We start from the raw sequence: 17,425 nt of genomic DNA on the forward strand, positions 1-17,425 counted from the left end.
TGATTACATTGGTCCCACATATCTTTAATATCAATTTAATGAAGACAGTGCTCGAGAAAAAAAAAAAATTGCTGATAAAGGTATTATAGATTTTATTATAATTATTTTTTTTATCAATTAATGTGTCAAGTTGTAATTAGTTAATTATATTCTCTTAATCATTCTTTTTAGTTATCAGCTGTTTCAAACTACTTATATTTCACTCTTTTTTTTCTTTTTTCTTTTTAAATGTCCATACAAGAAAGGAAGGATGATTCAAACTAGTGACCTCCGCTTCATGAGGCGTGGTTCTCAGCCGATTAAGCTACCCCTTGAAGACTACATTTCACTCTTTATTTTTAAAAATATCTCCAAAAGAATAGGCAAATTCTCCAACAAAATAGGCCGAATATAATTTTTTTCTTAGTGTAAATAGTAAATATGCAAACGAATATATTCACTATTTATTACAAACAGTTTTTTATTATTCTCTCTTTCTTTATTTCCTTCCTTCACACTTTCTCTCTCCCTATTTTTTTTCACTCTCTTCCACACAAAATTATATTTAAAGAAAATAAAAGACAGAATAAATAATCTGTCGGAAAGAGTATAGAAAAAATAGTAGCTCAAGTTGAAAGCTGTATATTTTCAATAGCTACTTCAGCTATTATTGCTAGAGATTAACTATCAACTTTTATTGTTCTATTTAAGTATTCTTTTTTTTTTTTTTGCACATCACTTGTACATCACTTTTATAAATCAACCATTAGATCTGTAGGACCCAAAAAGATTTACATGTGGATCCCATAAATTTAATGTTTAATTTATAAAAATAATGTACAAAAAATATATAAGTGATGTGCATGTAACATATCTCGTCAAGTTATAATAAAAGTTGTTCATTTGCATTTTCCAAAAATAAATCAATAATCAATGAAGACGGACAACGTGGCCACAGTACCATAAATTATCTATTGCATCCAATTGGGTCCAACGATTTGCCATCCCACAATCAGACATCCATATCCAATTGCCATCCATAAATATAAAAATAATAAATCCAGAATACGAATAGATAATGAAGCACAAAAATCTTGTTACTTGGTCCTGAAATTTCGTGTGGACGGCATGCACTTAGCCAACTAATCATGATTAGTAGCATTTTCTCCCTTTGTTTTCTTCTACATATTAAATTGTCAATGAGAGCCAGCTAGGTTGAAATGGATGAAGCTTCTGGATTTGTTTTTTAAAAAATATCTTTAGTTGATATATATATTTTTAAAATACAAGTAACAACGATGATAAATGTTACGTGTTTTGTTAATCTTATTAAAATTATTTGTAAATAGCATGTAATAAAAATATGTGCCAGTTTAATATACTGGTAATAATTTACTTGATACTTACTACGTCTGTCATTAAACAAATAAATTTATTTTCAAATTTTGTTACTTAATTTGTTTACCCATAAAAGGGAAGAATCTTAAAAGGATTTGTTTGTGTATGTATTTTAAGTGATTTTTTTATGATAGCTATTTAAAACATGTCATTTTAGCCGGTGCGAGATACGAGCATTTCTCTATTGTGAATGTTTTATATTTTAATTATTTATTAATACTTTTGTTTTGAGGAAAAAAGCAAAGGAAACAAACGGTGCGTTTGGGATTGCGATTTTATAGAGAAAAAATGCGATTTTAAACCAAAGAGCAGATAATGAACCGTTTGGAAACTGCGTTTTTAAAAAATTGCGATTTAAAATCGCAGAAAAATATTTATTCAAATCGCAAGTAATGAGGTGTTTTTTTGAAAACGCGGTATTTTAAAAAGCTAACCTGCGATTTTGCCAAACGCTTAATTGCGTTTTTAAAAATCACATTTTTTAAATCGTACATTTTAAACGCGTTATTTTTAAATCGCACTTTCTAAAATTGTAAACCTAAACGGACCCAAAGCAATTTTTTTAACAAAATGACTCACAGTAAATTTGCATTTAATTTTCTTTAAAGAAAAAAACGGATATTTTTGTCTTTAACAAAAACACAAAGGAATAAAATATGTTTTGTCATTTTCATAAAGGACTTTTATTGTGGGTCCTTTGTGTCAACGTCATATTCGCCTGTTATGCTAAAGTCACAGCAGCTCCGCTGCTCTCCATCGTGTCCAACCCGCGCTGGTCGCATCAACCAATGTAGGCTGTCTCCACTATAACCACCACTACGGCCTACGCAACCAACGCGATCTCCACGCGGCCAAACCCCTCTCACCCACCCGAAACGTCACCCCCACCCAACCTTTATCATTATTCATCGGCCCATTCCCCCAACCCTTCACACCCACGCGTGAAAACTTCTCAGTTGCAAAAACCCACAAGAAAATTCTCAGTTGCAAAAACCCACAAGAAAAGAAAAAACTGAAAAAAAATATTAGGTTTAGTTTTGTTAACTTACCTCTTTTTTCTATAGCTTAAATTTTAATTATTTAATTCAAAAATTCAAACTCATAAAAAATGATAAATTTAATTATTTAATTAACGCTTTAACATGTTTATTTTAAAGCAGAATGAATGTTTGAGAAAAAATATTATTTTTGGGAAAAATTATTGATATTTTATTTTTCGATTGAGATTTTGAAAATAATATTTAAATTATTTTTGTTCGTACAAAAATATTTTTCAATTACAATTGAAAATTAACAGAAAACTACTCAAAATTGACAAATAACGCCAAATATTTATAAAACCCCAAGAATATGGAGGGAGGACTGCAATAGGGCAAGGAGAGGTTTTATTTTATTTTATTTTTTTTTTTTTTTCAGGAAATGCAATTTTTAGGAGTGACAAATTGAAAGTCATTTTTAATTAATTGATATTTTCATCTGTACCAAATACTAAAAGATGAAAAAAAAAATGTTTTACATAAAGAGAAACATAGCATAAATTATTAAAAATAATAAATACTAATATAATAAATCTCAACTATTTGATTTACTAATTACTACAACGATTGAGATTCAAGTAAATGTACTTAAATACAATATATTAAAAAATGATAAGAATTTTAGTGGAGCCATGAGCCATTCATGATCCACCCTCAATCCAAATCACACGCAATCCACACTCCCCAACCGCGCGTGAACCAAAACGTCACCAACGCAGAAGCCCCACGCGAAAAGTAGCCGTTGGTGCCCACGTGGCACATTGCCGACACCTAAGGAAATCCAGTATATATTAGTATATTTACTCTGCTCGAAGTACGGCTTTTTTCTAACTAAATCAGATAGCTTAAGAAAACCCGTAAACATCAACAAAACCCAACCTCTCTGGCACTAGCTGCACAACGAGCACTGCCTTTTCCCCATTTCCTCCGTTTCCAAACGAAAGCATCTCTCTGTTGAATCAAATCCCCAAACGGCACCAAATTCCACATTTTGGACTACCTTTTTCTCTGATTTCTTATTATTGATACTTGATAGCGTAGCGACGTAGTTTTCCTGGGAAGGAGTGGAGGAATATCTTGTCCTTGCTTCGGCTGGGTTTCGTAAGCGATCCAAACACTCCGTAATTCAGTTTCAGATCGCGAGCTTCTCTTCTCTATCTCTCTCTCTCTCTCTCTCCCTCCCTCTCTCCATCTCTGGAAGTGGAAGAGTCGTCTCCTGCTTGACACGAGGTGTGAACTTCTTAAACGATGCGTTTTGTTTGTTTCTGCATTTGATTGGTTATGATTAGTGTGTGGGTGTGTGAAAGTTTGGTGGTTGCGTTGGATACGTTTGATCTGAAATGGTGGATCGAAGTGGCTTTGATTGAACGGTTTTTGTTGTGCTCCGGATGTGTTAGTTTCTCGGGGAAACTATTTTCCGGGAAGTTTTTTTTTTTTTTTCCTCAGGAAAAAGCTAAACTTTCCGTGTAAAGAATAAGGTTCTTATCCTGATGGTCGTAAGAAGAATATTTCTTAAGTTTAGTTACTTGTAGAAGCTGTTTTAATAATGAGCATCGGAGATTCGGAATGATATTTTTGATCAGTGGCTTTGATTGAGTAGTTTTATTGTCCTCCGGCTTTGTTAGTTTCTAGGGAAACTATTTTCGGGGAAAGTTTTTTTTTTTTTTTTTTTCCTCAGGAAAAAGCTAAACTTTACTTGTAAAGAATAATGTTCTTATCCTGATGGTCGTAATAAGAATATTTCTCTTAAAAGTTTAGTTACCTGTAGAAGCTGTGTCGTGTTTAATAATGAGCATCGGAATGATATTTTTGATCTGTGGCTTTGATTGAGTAGTTTTATTGTCGCCCGGCAGTGTTAGTTTCTAGGGAAACTATTTCCGGGAAAAGTTTCTTCCGGAAAACGAAAAATCCTCAGGATCAAAAGATGAATGGTTATTTATTTTCTCTTGTAGTAGGTGCGTTATAGATCTGTTTATTATCTTAATTAAAGTTTAATTACCTTTGGTTTCATTGGACTAGCAGCGTCAAATTTAGAAACTATCGTGTACTTAGTAGCGAGCATTGGAATGATAATTTGAAGCCAGAACGTTGAGGGTGCATTTGGTTGTCTCAGTGGGAATTGAATTGGGTACGCTTGTGGTTAGGAAAGTACAAATTTGTCATTTTGGATGGGAACTGGTGGTGTTGGATTTGTTTTGTTACTGGCTTTGGCTGTGTAAAATGGTCTCTTTGATGGTGACGATGAATGCTATGTAAGATTTAGAACAAAACAGGGCAATATATTAAGGCCTAAATGGACGGTATATTGTTTAAATTCGTCATGGCACTTGGAATTGAAGTTTCATTTTTAAGATGTTTGAAAAACAATAAAGTTTGTTATATTTTTCTTACAGTTTGCTTCTTGCTTGGTTTTGCAAAGTGCCATTTTAGTTGATATTACTCCCTCATGTATATGTTCCTACTTTTTTTTTATACAGGGAAATACTTATTTTTTGTGGAAGATATATAAATGGCTACAATTAAAGATATTGGAGTGGCAGCAGCTATTAACATTCTCAGTGCATTCATTTTCTTAGTGGCATTTGCCATTTTAAGGCTTCAACCTTTCAATGATAGAGTGTACTTCCCGAAGTGGTATCTTAAGGGTTTAAGATCGGATCCAGCTCACTCCGGAGCATTTGTACGCAAGTTTGTCAATCTAGACTTCAGGTCATATTTAAGGTTTTTGAATTGGATGCCAGATGCACTGAGAATGCCGGAACCTGAACTCATTGACCATGCAGGACTGGATTCTGCTGTTTACTTGCGGATTTACTTGATAGGGTATGTAGCAAATGTTGTCAAATTTTTCTTAGAAGAATGTTTATGTGAGAGTGTAGTATGTAATATTATTATTGTGCTGATTCTCTGTAATCATTCATGCAGACTTAAGATCTTTGTTCCTATAGCCTTCCTTGCATGGGCTATGCTGGTGCCGGTTAACTGGACGAATAGCACTTTAGAGCTAGCCAAGCTAAACAATGTAACTTCTAGTGACATTGATAAGCTCTCTATTTCAAATATCCCAGTTAAATCACAAAGGTTTGAAACCCTCTTTCCTTGCTAACTTCCTTTACCTTGTCTTTTCTAGATATGGATGAGCCATTCCGAACTTTGTCTTTCTTTAGTAAATGTTCTGTGGTTATCCATAGAAACCCTAATTTTTGAGTGTATGCAAAACATAGCTTATTTACCAAATTATCAGTGATTGTGAGGTCTTGCTATTTCAACTTATTATGCTTTCAGTTGTATTGACGCAATTTTCAGTTGACTCATCCAAAATTATGATTTTTAGCAATTTCATCCCTGATGGACTGTTCATGTTTTGCTTTGTCTTTATACTCTCTGCATAATAATCATATTAAGTCCTGGATCGCAGGTTTTGGGGTCATATAGTGATGGCTTATGCCGTTACCTTTTGGACATGCTGTGTGTTGCTAAAGGAGTATGCAAAAGTTGCGTCAATGCGGTTGCAGTTTCTTGCATCAGAAAGACGCCGTGCCGATCAATTTACGGTGACATAAAATCTCTGTCTCATAAATTAGTTCAGATTATCTTTGCAGCATTTGGCAATTAACTTGTAATGACATTTTTTTAGGTCAAGTGTTATGATAGTTTCAAGTGTTAAATTATAGGAATAGAACAATTTTTTGATTCCCTGTCCTGATACAAACTTATCTTATGAATTTTGATTGTTCTCAGGTCCTTGCCAGAAATGTTCCACCTGACCCCGATGAATCTGTAAGTGAGCTTGTGGAGCACTTTTTTCTAGTCAATCATCCAGATCACTATCTCACTCATCAGGTTGGTTCTCGCTAAACAGAGTATATATTCTGAAAAAAATTTGGCTGGTAACTGATCATGTCATGGACTCTGATTTGGTTTAAGAGGCATGAACTCCTGCTATGTGGAAAACTCATTTGTTTTAGTAGCAGGCCATGAGGACTTAATGTTGCTAACATGTTTACTATTTTAGGGATCTATGGTTCCTGAGCAAAAATTAAGTTATGCAATCATCTTTGTTTATTACTATGCACTTCAGTTATCTTAAGTGATTGTGTATTTACTAACTTACAATGTATTCTCTGCAATATGCAGGTCGTATATAATGCAAACAAGCTTGCCAAATTGGTCAAGAAGAAGAAAAAAATGCAGAACTGGCTTGTTTACTACAAAAATAAATATTCTAGAAATAATTCTGAGAGGCCCTTCATGAAGGTACTTCACTGCAATCTGATTCCTCTCATCAGCATTCAAATTTACTACTTTTTTTTTAAACCCCAACTTGTGCATGCATTCTGTCTTCCAGACTGGTTTTCTTGGGCTTTGGGGAAATAAAGTGGATTCAATTGACCATCACGAGTCTGAAATTGAGAAACTGTCAAAAGAAGTAAGTACCACTCCTTTGAGAGTTCTTTTCTTTTCTTCTTCTTCTTCTTCTTCTTCCTTTTTTATTTTATTTTATTTTATTTTATTTTATTTTTTTTCTTGTCGTAATGTAAGATTGTGAATATTTGTTGTGGTGACTTACCCATGAGCATCTCCTCCCCACCCAAAAATAAAAATAAAAAATAGAAACAGAAAAAGAAAAAGTTCCAGTAGGATCATATACTTGCGTCAAAATATAGGACTAATCCATAATGTTTATTGGCTGACTTTGACAAATTGTTGTCCCATTGATACCTTAAGCAATATGATTTCACTGTCAAAAACCTTAGCCAAGCTGTTCGGTGCTCTATTTGATCTGCTTGTTGGCCTTTATAGAAACACAGATTATTTGGCTTTGAATGCTTGCCCATCTAGTGAGCGTCTATTCAGTATATATAGAGATTACATAGAATACAAGATAACTTGTAGCTTCTAGCTTCCTGATCTAATTCTATCTCTTAGAGATAAGTCTTATCTAATTCAAAACTGTAATCAGTAATCTAAACTAACTTAAATACAAGTAAAACTCTTTCACTCAATACAAGTAGGACTCCTATCTCTAGGAACTGGTTGTCACTAGGAGTTGTGAACTACCGGAAGTCTTATCAATATACTCACTAGATCTCTTATGTGTTACAGAAGAGTTAGGAGTGTGTTGTGCGTTAATAGCCTTACCTCATTAATGCAATCTTAGGATTATTGAAAGACCCCTAAATATTAATTCTGCTTTATTCAAAGGGGCTAGAAGTGAGCGAGCTCAACCATGACCCACCAAAAGTATTCCAAGTATCATGTCGCTCCTATAATAGGACCCAATAGTCCTCTAATGGGGCCTACTTGGACATTTTTTTTCTCTTCAGTTTCTTTTTTTTTTTTTTTTTTTTTGTCATTTTCCGTTGGTTGTCATCATCCATGGTCCTCTTCATTAAAAATTATAGGGATGTTTTTTCTAAAAAAGATTAATTACTATCATATCTTGTTGAGATTTCAACAAAATATGCATATGATTTTTCATTTTGGAGGGACAAATTCCTATTATAAAAGACCATCTGGTGAAAACTTTCTTGTTTGTCTGTCCTTAACTATTTTCTAAATGCTCATGTTGATGGGGGCTTTTTACTGGACTTTTATGGTGCATTTGTGTTGCATTTGGAGGTCTAATTACATTTAAGTTAAAATTTGCTGCATTTTACAATGCTGCTTTGTTTTTGTTTTTGTTTTTTTTTTTTTTTTTGTCTGCAATTTGAGTACACTTCAAGGTCTCATATTATTGAAATGGATCACCTCTCCTTCAGATAACTGCAGAAAGGGAAAGAATTGCAGAAGATCCAAACTCTATAATGCCTGCAGCATTTGTTTCTTTCAAAACTCGTTGGGGTACTGCTGTTTGTGCCCAAACTCAACAATCCAGAAACCCAACTATTTGGTTAACAGAGTGGGCTCCAGAGCCACGTGATGTATATTGGCCAAACCTAGCCATTCCATATGTTTCTCTCTCAGTTAGAAGGCTAGTTATAGCTGTTGCATTCTTCTTCTTGACCTTCTTTTTCATGATCCCCATTGCAATTGTACAATCTCTTGCAAGTCTTGAGGGCATCGAGAAAGCAGCACCATTCTTGAAGCCTGTTGTTGAAAAGTGAGCTTGCTCTCATCCTGAGGCCTCTCAACTCAGTAATTAGTCTACTATGCTACAAATTACTTATAATCCTCTGTTTCATAATGCAGGGCCTTCGTTAAATCACTCATCGCAGGTTTTCTACCTGGGATTGTATTGAAGTTATTCCTTATCTTTCTGCCAACCATATTGATGATCATGTCTAGATTTGAAGGATTTATATCTCTATCATCTCTAGAAAGGAGAGCAGCCTCTAGATATTATCTTTTCAACTTTGTGAATGTTTTCCTCGGGAGCATAATTACTGGAAGTGCATTCGATCAGCTAGATTCATTTATTCACCAATCAGCAAGCGAGTATGTTTTTCTCAAAGATGTACTATTCCCTTTGTTGTTCAGTATGTCTGTTTTTGGCAATGCAAATATATTTGTATGTGTTGGTAGCTGGTGTTCTATAGATTTTGTATATGCCTGCTTGAGCATCTGGATATTAATTGGTTTGCGCTTGCATTCACTAGTTATAATGTGAACTTAAGAATTTATAGGCAAATTTTATGCCAAAGTATGAAGTCTGTTGATATCCCTTTTTATCAAAATTGATCTCTTTTGTCCAAGAAATTGCAACTTTCATGAATGACTATAAACTTCCAAATAAAAATTCTGTAGAAGTATAGAGGCTGAAGATGATATGCGATAATTATTTAGAGTTCCTATCAAGAACTTGAGTGGTGTTTAATGAGGAAAGTGTATTAAATGGAATGGCGTGATGTCATTAGGAATGGATGAAGTAGGACATCTTGTAACCAAATGAATGAGTATCTTGGTGGGCATTATTTGCTTCTTTTAGCGTATGAGCACTAGGCTTTCTACACTTGTTTGTGGATGTGGTTTGCTTTTTATGGACCATGTCTTGGATTTGTATCTCCACAGTTCATACATATTTTGTGTTTTCTTATAACCATCAAAATGCTGGAAATCTTTGACTGTACCTTCGATATAATTACATGATTTATGATAATCATATCAGGCATTTCCATTCATAATGTGATTCATCTATCAAGCTTACATGATTTGAGCTAGATAATGGCTTTGCACCACCTTCTTTGAGACTTAGATTTCATAAAATTAAGTATATTTATTTCTCTTTTTGGCAGCATTCCTAAAACAATTGGTGTGGCGATACCGATCAAAGCAACTTTCTTCATAACTTATATTATGGTTGATGGATGGGCTGGTATAGCTGGGGAAATTTTAATGTTGAAACCTCTTATAATTTACCACTTGAAGAATTTCTTCTTGGTGAAGACAGAAAAGGATAGGGAGGAGGCGATGGATCCTGGAAGTCTTGGTTTCAACACAGGAGAACCTCGTATACAGTTTTATTTTTTGTTGGGCCTCGTGTATGCTACAGTGACACCTGCTATCCTTCCTTTCATAATCATTTTCTTCGGCTTTGCTTATGTTGTGTTCCGTCATCAGGTACAAAGTTGTGTTTTTTACTGTACAATTTGTTGTTTAAAGGACAATCTAGGGTTTAAGTAGGCGTGCTTGTGGTCATGGCAGTATCAGTCCAATGATTGGGTTGCAACTTTTATAGTTCTGAGCAAAGAAATCTATAGGGCCAACATAAACTTTATTAATATGCACGCGTGCACACACTCACCGTTTTATTTTACTTTGATATTTTAAATTGTGGAAACTTTTAAGAAAAATTGCTAGGGAGGTCTACATTCAGTGCTTCATGTCCAGTTATTTTGCCCTAGTGAAACCAGCAAACATGAAATCTTAAGGTGGTCTACCTAAATACAGTATTTTCTGGATAAGAATTTTCTAATTAATTTTCTTCATGAGGAAGTATTTTGTTTGTCAGATCTCTCTATGTGGTCTACCCAAATATGTTTGCTTTCAAATATTTATTCCATGTTTAGCATCACTATATACAGTGTCGTAGGCTCATTTTCTTTTTTAGTTGTTTCTTAAACACTCCTCATTTCGGAAAATGCAGATCATAAATGTTTACAACCAAGAGTATGAGAGTGCTGCAGCATTTTGGCCTGATGTTCATGGGCGTGTTGTAACTGCATTGGTGATTTCTCAAGTACTTCTTATGGGATTGTTGAGCACGAAAGAGGCTGCCCAGTCAACACCATTTCTCCTTGCACTTCCAGTTCTAACCATATGGTTCCATAGGTTCTGCAAAGGCCGTTATGAACCAGCATTTATTAGATACCCATTACAGGTTTGTTGGAGCTTACAACATGCATAGTTGATGTCTCTTATTATTTCAAATAACTGCATGCATACGAACGGAAACTTGCTGGTTTGTCTGTCATCATTAATGGTGATTTACATTTGATTTTTTCCTAAATTAATCATTATATGATAGTGTTGACTACGTAATACATATGATTGCTCAGTTTGTTATGCTTAATGTCACACTTTGGCTTTTGATTTGAAGCCTGTGTCTACATGAATGCATCTGTTAGAGAATGTTTTTGTGCACTGTTTTAATCATATGTTACTATAAGTATATTAAATTTTCTTTGTGTTGTTTTAGTCAAATGCATGATGCAACTTAAACAATTAAGACGTACATTGGGTTGCAGTATATGTTTTCGGCTATGGAGCTGTAATCTAGTTGAGTTGCCAAGTAGATGTGTCACACTTTTGAACTTGTGGAACCGTGTATGAGTTGCCCGATTGCATGGTTGCAGCCTTGCCTGTGTTAATCTAATTCCACTATGTCTTACATCTTGAACACTATCCCAAATGCTTAAATTCTCTAGGGCATACATGTGATGTTATAGTAGATCTTGAATTTTGTGTAGCGTGGCCATGAGAATGCTTAAACCTTTTTTGAGTCTGATAGTCAATATATATTAGTAGGAATACTTCATTTTTTTTCTTGCCAAGAGTTTATTTATTGTGTCGAACAATGTTCTAGGCTTATAACCTCGTAATCTAAACAAAACAATATCAAAGTCTGGTCCAGCTTTTGATGACTTCTGAAATTTAGTGTCTAATTTCTATTAACTGGAGAAAAAGGAGCTAAACTTGGTAGCTGTCCCTTTCCAACCTGCATTTTCTCCTTTTGGTTCTTGACATAAAAAGTAAATTGGCATTATTATGTCCCTAAATATTGGCCATTACTTTCAAGAAGAAAGCAATTTTTCATCACTTTCAGTTCTATCTAGGGGAATACACACTCGATTTCAGCTCTCTAATTAATTAATTAATCTCTCTCTCTCTCTCTCTCTCTCTCTCTCTCTCTCTCTCTCTCTCTCTCTCTCATGTGGGATTTACTTCATTTTTACTATTATTTCATGTGGGTTTAGGAAGCAATGATGAAAGATACTCTAGAACGTGCAAGGGAACCGCACCTGAACTTAAAAGGCTTTCTTCAAAATGCATATATACATCCGGTTTTTAAAGCTTCCGAAGACGATGAAGACGAGGAGGAGGTGTTTGATGAAAAGTGGGAGAGCGAGAGTGTGATTGTACCCACAAAGCGCCAGTCCCGAAAGAATACACCGGTTCCCAGCAGAGTTAGTGGTGCATCCTCCCCCCCATCTCCGCCTGAGACTGTTCAAGAACATTCACAGCCGTAATTTTCAGCAGGAAACTTTGCTTCTTACTGTACATTACGCCTTCACAGAACTATACCAATGGAACAGGATGGCGCTGTAGATTAAACAGCACAAATAGCATATACAGCCAGGGATAGAGACTTCAGTAACTCCAGCAACAAAGCAAGGTCTTGTTTTATCTGGCAGTCGGTTGCAAGTTGAGCATGTAATGAGTACTTCTAGTGTGAATCCATGTGTTGTTGCTTAGTGTTTGTTGGATTAGGTTACAGTTCATGTCCATTTTTTGACGAACAAATATGAAATGTAAATACTTTCGGGCTATATTGACTGCCAATTCTCCTTGAACGGAACACCCTATATATTCATCTTCACCCATACTGCACTTATTGAATTACCGTGCAATTTGTAATGTTCTCCCGGTGTTTTAATTTATGCATCACTCAATTTGCAAAAATATAATTATACCCTTAATGTAGAAAAAAGAAAACTCTTTCGCCTAGCCTTGGTTTATGGGCCTTACGGCCACGCCGCACATCACTCCCAAATAGGGGGGTTATTTTTATGAGTAATGCTACACATCATCCCCTTGTCCTCCTTTTGTCCTTTTAAAATTGATGTGGCTCTTAAAATCACCATTGGATCAAAATTCAATAGTGATATATTAAAAATTCAATGGTGATTTTAAGAGCCACATCAATTTTGAGAGGACAAAAAGAGGACAAGGGGATGATGTATAGCATTACTCTATTTTTATATATAAACTAGCTCATAACCCGTGCTATGCACGGGATTCTTCCTTATAATTTAGTTTTATAATAATAATAATAATAATAAAATGGAAGAAGAGAAGTATAGAAAATATAGATAAAAAATGAAAACTGAAAAATTCTAAAATAATATAATAGGGACAAAAATTTCTTATAAATTGGTTTGTAGGAAATTTTTTAAAACTCACATTTAAAAAATACACGTATCCTTTAAACATGTGAGAAGCACATGTTATTTTATTAATGCTATTAAAAAAGCATGTATTATTTAAATAACATGTGCTTCTCACATGCCAAAGGACACATGTCAATCTTATATGTGGATTGTAAGAAATTTCCTATAAATCGGTTTGTAGGAAATTTATGTCCATATAATTGTGTTATCTTTTTTGTATTATACAAAGTAATAAAAAACTATTCAATAAATATAATACGCTAAAAAAATCATCATACCCCGTACAAAAAACAACCATAGAAAACTCTCTCTCACCATCATTTTCTTAAATTTAGTGTAAAATTTACAAAAGATAAAATAAGCAATTTGAATGAAAAATAATATATTAATTGCATAAAAAAAAAAAGAAGGAGAGGAAACGAAATAAGAGAACCATAGAAAATATAGACAAAAAGTAAAAAATAAAAAATACTAATAGAATAAAGTAGAGTTTTCTTTCTCATATGCTTTTCCAGTTCATATGAAACCTTGAAAATCAATATTGTCTATCAATTAAGCACATTAACAATGTGCATTATACAGAGAAAAAAAAATCAGTGAACAATGTAAATTAAAAAATCGTCATACCTCGTACTCAAAACAACAATTAATGTAAACTTTCTCTTTCCATAGTTTCCTTAAATTCAATGTAAAATTTAGAAAAGGAAAAAGAAAAAAAAAAAAAAAAAAAAAAAAAAAAAAAAAAAAAAAAGAAGCAATTTGAACAAAAAAATAATATAAATTAGGAAATAGGGACAAAAAAAGTGTAAAGAAAAAACAAAATCATAGAAAATAAAGTAAAAAAAAAATGTAAAATGATAACCACTAATATAATAGAAAATAACTATTTTATTATTTACTTTTTCTAGTTCCAAAGAAATTTATAGGTATAAGAAGAAACTACAGTCAGATAGATATTTTTAATTCAACCATCATTCTTATATATAGCGTAAAAGAAACTACTTCTTCAACAAAAAAAAAATAATAATAATATAAATTATCAATGCAAAAATAAGGATAGAAAATCAAATCAGAAAAACAAAAACACATAAAATAAATACAAACATATTATTTACAATTCTATTGAACACAACCCCAACAAACTTGAAAGGCAAACTAAAAAAAAAAAAAAGGCTATAGCAGTATTACAAACAAAAATGTTTCAACGATAGCAAAAACTTTGCTCTCTTTCCTTTGAGCACCACTCTCCAGTAATGTAAACAACATTGCAGTTTTGCATTGCCACAAACCATTACTTCTCCATATATTTATTTGAGAAAGCGAGAGATATTAGAGTGACTTTTGACATTTCCTAAAGAAAAAAAAAAAAAAAAAATTGACGTTTGGTTCTTTGAGGTTTAGTTAGTAATGGATATTTAGTGAGAATTTAATGACAACAAAATTAAATGTTTCAATTCATTTTCTATTCAATGGAAGAGATTTGATTAGGAATATTAAACGCACCGTTTATTTCACTTGAAATGCATGGAACAATTCAATTTTACCTTCCTTTTTTTTCTTTCTAGATTTACTTAAAGGAATAGAAAGATGTAGAAATTAGTGAGAATTTAATGACAAAAAAAATTTGACGTTTCTATTCATTTTTTATTCAATATAAGAGAGTTAATTAGTCATATTAAATGCACCATTTATTTTACTTGAAATACACAGATCGGTTTAGCTTTACTTAAATTACCAGTTTTTTACTCAAATGACCAGTTCAATGTTTAAAAAGTATGGATTCATACCACGTGTCCTAATTCTATGCCAACTCTAAGTTGAAACTCGGCTGTTATATATATATATATATATATATATATATATATATATATATATATATATATATATATATATATATATGATATGTTTCAATAAAAATAAAATCCTTATAATTTTGAGCATTAAAAAAAAAATCAAATTTAATTAATGCTTAATTAACTCTTTAGTGTTTTAAAAGCATTTATATTCCTCTTGTGCACAATAATCAAATAAAATTTTACCTTTTTTGATTTGAGCATTTATAGCAAAAACTTTGCTCTCTTTGCTTTGAGCACCAATAATGTAAACAACATTGCAGTTTTGCATAGCCACAAACCATTACTTCTCCATATATTTATTTGAAAAAGCGAGAGATATTAGAGTGACTTTTAACATTTCCTAAAGAAAAAAAAAACTGACGTTTGACTCTTTGAGGTTCAGTTTGTAACGGATATTTAATGGGAGGGGAAGCGGTGTTGGAGTAAAAGATTTTACTTAAAGGAAGAGAGAGAGGTAGAAATTAGTGAGAATTTAATGATAACAAAATTAAATGTTTCTATTCATTTTCTATTCAATGGAAGAGATTTGATTAGGAATATTAAATACACCGTTTATTTCACTTGAAATACATGGAGCAGTTCAATTTTGCCTTTTTTTTTTTTTTTTTTTTTTTTTTTTTTTTTTCCAGATTTACTTAAAGGAATAGAAAGAGATAGAAATTAGTGAGAATTTAATGACAAAAAAAAAATTGACATTTCTATTCATTTTTTATTCAATATAAGAGAGTTAATTAGTCATATTAAATGCACCGTTTATTTTACTTGAAATACACAGGCCGATTTAGTTTTACTTAAATTACCAGTTTTTCACTCAAATGACCGGTTCAATATTTAAAAAGTATGAATTCATACCACGTGTCCTAATTCTATGCCAACTCGAAGTTGGAACTCAGCCTTTATATATACATACACACATATATATATATATATATATATATATATATATATATATGATATGTTTCAATAAAAATAAAATCCTTATAATTTTGAGTATTAAAAAAAAAAACATTTCAAATTTAATGCTTAATTAACTCTTTAGTGTTTTAAAAGTATTTATAAGTATTTATATTCCTTTTGTGCACAATAATCAAATAAAATTTTGTCTTTTTTGATTTTCAAAAGCAGAATAACACTTACAAAAAATAAGTGAAAATCGTAAAAATCACATAAAAGAAAAACAAATATCCCATAAAACATTTAAATGAATTAATACATAAGACCCTTATTTTTAGTTTAATTCATATATAAATTAAAACATGTTAACATATTTGTTCCCATAGGTGTAGTTTATAATGAAAATAAGTATGGAGAAGAAAAATAGCAAGAAGAAAACCACGATTTTAATTATCAAAATATAAAATAGAAAATTAGCAGGAATTTTTTTTAATGTTGATGTGATACCTATTATATTTCAATCATATATAATTCTAAACATTCGAAAAAGCAAATGAACAAAAAAAAAAATCTCATAAATATTCAAATGAAGAATAGTTCAACCACAAATTTCACAAACAAAATGGAAACATACTTAGATTTCAACCAAAAATATAAAAATACCAAAGAATTATACTTATATCATTAATTGAGGGAGAAAGAGGCTACTTGTATCATTAATATAGAGAGAGAGAGAGAGAGAGAGAGAGAGAGATTAAATAGATCGGTTCAATTTTATTTAAAAGACCGGTTTAGTATTTAAAGGACCGGTTTAGTCACTAAAAAATATGGGTTCATGCCACGTGTCACTATTCTATGCCATTCTAAGGAAGAACTCGACTTTTATATATATATATATATATATGATATCTCCTAATTAATGTCATTTTGAGTCACGTGAAATGTCAATTATATTCTAGCCGTTAAGATTTAACAAAAGATTATAACAAAAGAAACCCATTGCAATTTGAGAAAGGTATTAATGAATGCTTATGTTTTTATATTGACGTATGGTCAGTTGCATTGATATATTCAAAGTAATTCCAACTATATTGTCAAAATATAGCACACATTGAGCACCGTCTCTCTCTAGAAACTGTCTTTCTCCTCCATTCTCCCTTTGTTTCAACCTCAATCAATGCCCTCGTTGCTGCTATGGATCTCCTTTTGGTGTGTTGTAGCAATGATTTTTTTTTTGTTGAGATTTGGGTTGGGTTGAGGGATATTATAAAGTTCGAGCCCCTTTCTGTGTCTCATGGCTTAGCCGTCTCTGTTACAAGAAGGGTTAAGAGGCATCATGAAGTTCTTGCCTTTTTTGTGCCACAAACCACCTTAAATGGCAGTCAATTTTCTTGGCTTTTATGCCAATAATTCAATTGATTCCCTTCTTATCTTGTTGTAATAGCACTTATTTAGTTGTATTGGACTTATTGTTGTGTTGTCTAGCCATTTTTTGTTATTTAATTTGATTTTTTTTTCTCTTTCACCTTCTTTTGTATATTGCTTTTAGAAAATATATATATAAAAAATAAAATAAAAAGGCCCAACCGATGGTCACCTTCGCATGCTCATGTGGATTAGGAGGCTAGGGGAAAGGCATGGTACAAGACTA

General features: G+C 32.4%; 1 protein-coding gene across 1 annotated transcript; it reads left to right on the forward strand.

The window, feature by feature from the left end:
* The first annotated feature begins 3,230 nt into the window (after positions 1 to 3,230).
* LOC133869695 (calcium permeable stress-gated cation channel 1-like) lies at positions 3,231 to 12,473 on the forward strand. Its single transcript, XM_062306760.1, has 12 exons — positions 3,231 to 3,644; positions 4,892 to 5,237; positions 5,340 to 5,495; positions 5,833 to 5,968; positions 6,156 to 6,257; positions 6,552 to 6,671; positions 6,763 to 6,843; positions 8,177 to 8,517; positions 8,607 to 8,852; positions 9,650 to 9,974; positions 10,501 to 10,734; positions 11,831 to 12,473. The coding sequence occupies exons 2-12, from the start codon at positions 4,924 to 4,926 to the stop codon at positions 12,101 to 12,103; spliced, it is 2,328 nt and encodes a 775-aa protein (XP_062162744.1). The 5' UTR covers positions 3,231 to 3,644; positions 4,892 to 4,923; the 3' UTR covers positions 12,104 to 12,473.
* The last annotated feature ends 4,952 nt before the right edge of the window (positions 12,474 to 17,425 follow it).

This window comes from Alnus glutinosa, chromosome 5, assembly GCF_958979055.1.
Source record: "Alnus glutinosa chromosome 5, dhAlnGlut1.1, whole genome shotgun sequence".
NCBI lineage: Eukaryota > Viridiplantae > Streptophyta > Magnoliopsida > Fagales > Betulaceae > Alnus > Alnus glutinosa.